Consider the following 3,029-nt stretch of genomic DNA (forward strand, 5'->3'; position numbering starts at 1 on the left):
CTTTCCTGGAGTCGGCCACCCAAATGTTGATGTCGTGCCAACACTCGCTATCTGTTATGTGGTGGGTCATCTCCTGGTTGGCGAGGGCGAGCAGGTACCAATGGTTCGAGACATTGTGTGGCGCGAGGACAACCCGTTGGCCGAAATGGTCGGTGTGGCGTAGCCACCGGTGGATGCGCTGATAATTCTCTCCCCTGTCGGGTTTGCTCAATTGCCAGACAACGAATGGGCTGAGTACGGTACCTCGTATGTTGAGCGTGGCTTCCAGGCCCTTTGCCCAGGCATCGATGACTGTGTCTGTCACCCAATAGGGTCCTGTCAGTGTCCGCAAGTCGGCCTCATACAGCGCTATTCCGCCTGGTCCTGGCGGGAAAATTGCTCGCGGGCCCGTCGACGCCTGCGGTGGTTGTTCCTCGTCCGAGGATAGCTCGATTTCAAGGTGTTCGGCCAACGCCATGTCGGTGTCCTGGTTAGCCGGTCTGTCGCTGGCGGGACTCTCGCCTGTTGGGCTATCGGTGGTCGTGCTGGTGTCCGATGAGGTGGTGTGTGATGCGCTGTCGCTTGTTGTACTTTCGTTGGGCGGGCTACCAGTGGACGCAGTCTTGCCCGTGTCCATTCCGCTCCCGTGTCTAGTGTCGTGATCTGAAGCTACCCTCCTCACCGAGAAGGCGGCTGCCCCGGCGGTGTTGTACCTGTCGTCCCCCGAAGGACTGAAGGATGGGGAAGAGGCTAGGGTGCGCCCGGTGATTTCGTCGGCGGCGCGCGCTGCGTTGGTGAACGCCGCTGTCGCATGTACGGCGGCCGTGCGCGCGGCGAGGGTCTGTCGTGCAGTTGCTTGGGCTGTGACGGCGCGTGCTGTTGTAACCTGTGCGGTGTCGGCATTTTCAGCGTGGGTGCCCGCCGTCATGCTGGCTGTGGTCGCGTACCTTGCGGCTGCGTTAGCGGCGATCGCGTGCACTGACAGAGCGCGGGTCATTTCCGCGTGGATGGTGACGGCATGTCTGCTGGCAGCGCGTGCGACGGCGGTCCGCCTAGCGGCTAACTGGGCCGCCATTGCTGGCTGCTGGTTGCGCGTCTCTCCAGTAGCGTGCGTGAGTGCCGCGTACATCGCGGCGGCGTCGGCGGCTTCGGCGCGTGCGCGGGCAGCATCCCGTGGGCCTATGGTCGACCCCACGCCAAGCATCTGGGTCCGCGGTCGCTTTGCATTTTCCTCGGCTATGCGTTCACGCAAGCGCTTCACACTCTTTTCCATCTTGTCTAATCCTTCCATGTTCATGGTTGATTGATTTTTACCTTTTTATAAAATTCTTCCGTTTATTCACGTGTGGTTGGTCCGCTAGTTGACGATCGAATGACGGTTTCCACTGATGCGACGGTCTTGCTAACTTTATTTATTTTATTTTAAATTCCCTTCCCTCTTTTTTTTCGTTGGGGTTAGAACTTTAATTTAATTTCTTTTATGGTTCTTTTCCTCCTTTTCCGTGCTGCTAAGTTGTTGTGATTCGGCCGTCTTGTACGCCTTCAGGTCGGCCAGGTTAGCCGTTCTTGTCCTTCCGTCGTCGGTCTTCCGTAGCTCCACGATGACCGGGGAAACGTATCGGAGTATCTGGTAGGGGCCGGCATATTTAGGGGCTAGTTTTGCCGCAAACCCCTCTGCTGCCTTAGATAGATGACGTTCTTTGGTGAGGACCAGCTCGCCGACTTTTGGGTTCCACTCCCGGCGACGCAGGTTATAATGGCGCGCTTGGTCGGTCGTGGCACGTTCCATATTTTGTCTGACGATCCTGAATGCTTCCTGCATCCTTGTGGACTTTTCCTCGGCCGTCGGGGCTATTTCGCCTGTCCCGATATTTATTTCGTCGAAGAGTGCTCCTGGTAGTCGTGGTTCTCGTCCTTGCACCAGGAACGCTGGGCTGTATCCTGTGGAGACTGTGACGCTCGTATTTACGGCGAGTGTGATTTCTTGGAGGAGGTCATCCCACCGCCTATGTTGTGTCTTCGTAAGCTGTGCGATAATTCGCTTTACAGTGCGGTTGGCGCGCTCCGTCGGGTTTTCTTGGGGTGTATACGGGGCCGTAAATTGTTGGCGCACCCCCACCTCCTGGAGGTAGCGCTGCCAGAGCGTGCTAGTAAATTGTACACCATTGTCCGAGATGAAGACTTTGGGTATACCAAATCGGGCGAGGATACGCTCCCTAAACGCGCGGCGAAATCCTTCCGCTGTGGCCTGTCTCATGGGGACCAACTCGACCCACTTGCTAAATCTGTCGAAAAACACAAGTAGCATGGTGTTGCCATGCGTGGACCGTGGTAGGGGTCCGATGAAATCGGCACACACCGTGGCGAAAGGTTCTTGAGCGACCTGCGAGAGCATCTTGCCGGCTGGTTTGTGTTGTGCCTCCTTGTACTTCTGGCAGGACTCACATTGACGGATGTACCGGCTGATGTCGCGAAACATTCCTGGCCAATAATACCGATTGGCAATCCGTGCTACTGTTCGGCGAATACCCATATGCCCCGCGCTTGGTATGTCGTGGTTTTCCCTCAGTACTCGTCGACGGAGGGGGCTGGGCACACACAGTTTCCAGGGGACTGCTTCCTCGTCCTGGGATCGACACGGGATATGATGGTAGAGCTGCCCCTCCTGTATCATGTAATCGGCGTATTTCTCCGGGTTGGTACGCATTTCTTCGACCCGTCTGTGCCACCACTTGCATCGTGGTTCCGCCACTGTTGTTCGTAGTAGCGTCTCTAGTGGCTGTCGAGACAGTGCGTCCGCGACTAAGTTCAGTTTTCCTTTGCGGTACTCGATGTCGAAGGCGTGTTGTTGCAACTCCAGGGCCCATCGCGCTATGCGACCTGAGGGGCTTTCGATCGAATTTAACCATTTTAGTGACATGTGGTCGGTTATGACGTTGAATCGGTATCCTTCTAGATAGGGCCTCATTTTGCGTATTCCCCAGACTATGGCTAAACATTCCTTTTCCGTGGCCGAATAATTGATCTCTGCCTTATTAAGTTTCCGACTT

The 3,029-nt window shown here is 56.1% G+C and overlaps 1 protein-coding gene across 1 annotated transcript; it reads right to left on the minus strand.

Moving 5' to 3' along the window:
• Nucleotides 1-243: 243 nt before the first annotated feature.
• LOC118756303 (chitinase-like protein PB1E7.04c) lies at nt 244-1,276 on the minus strand (the record flags this gene model as incomplete). The annotated part of the gene is made up of 1 exon (XM_036491075.1): nt 244-1,276. A coding segment is annotated over exon 1 (1,033 nt), but the record flags the coding sequence as incomplete, so codon positions are not given.
• Nucleotides 1,277-3,029: the final 1,753 nt, after the last annotated feature.

This window comes from Rhagoletis pomonella, unplaced genomic scaffold (genome assembly GCF_013731165.1).
Source record: "Rhagoletis pomonella isolate Grant_MI unplaced genomic scaffold, Rhpom_1.0 Rhpom_scaffold_09714, whole genome shotgun sequence".
NCBI classification, from domain to species: Eukaryota; Metazoa; Arthropoda; class Insecta; order Diptera; family Tephritidae; genus Rhagoletis; species Rhagoletis pomonella.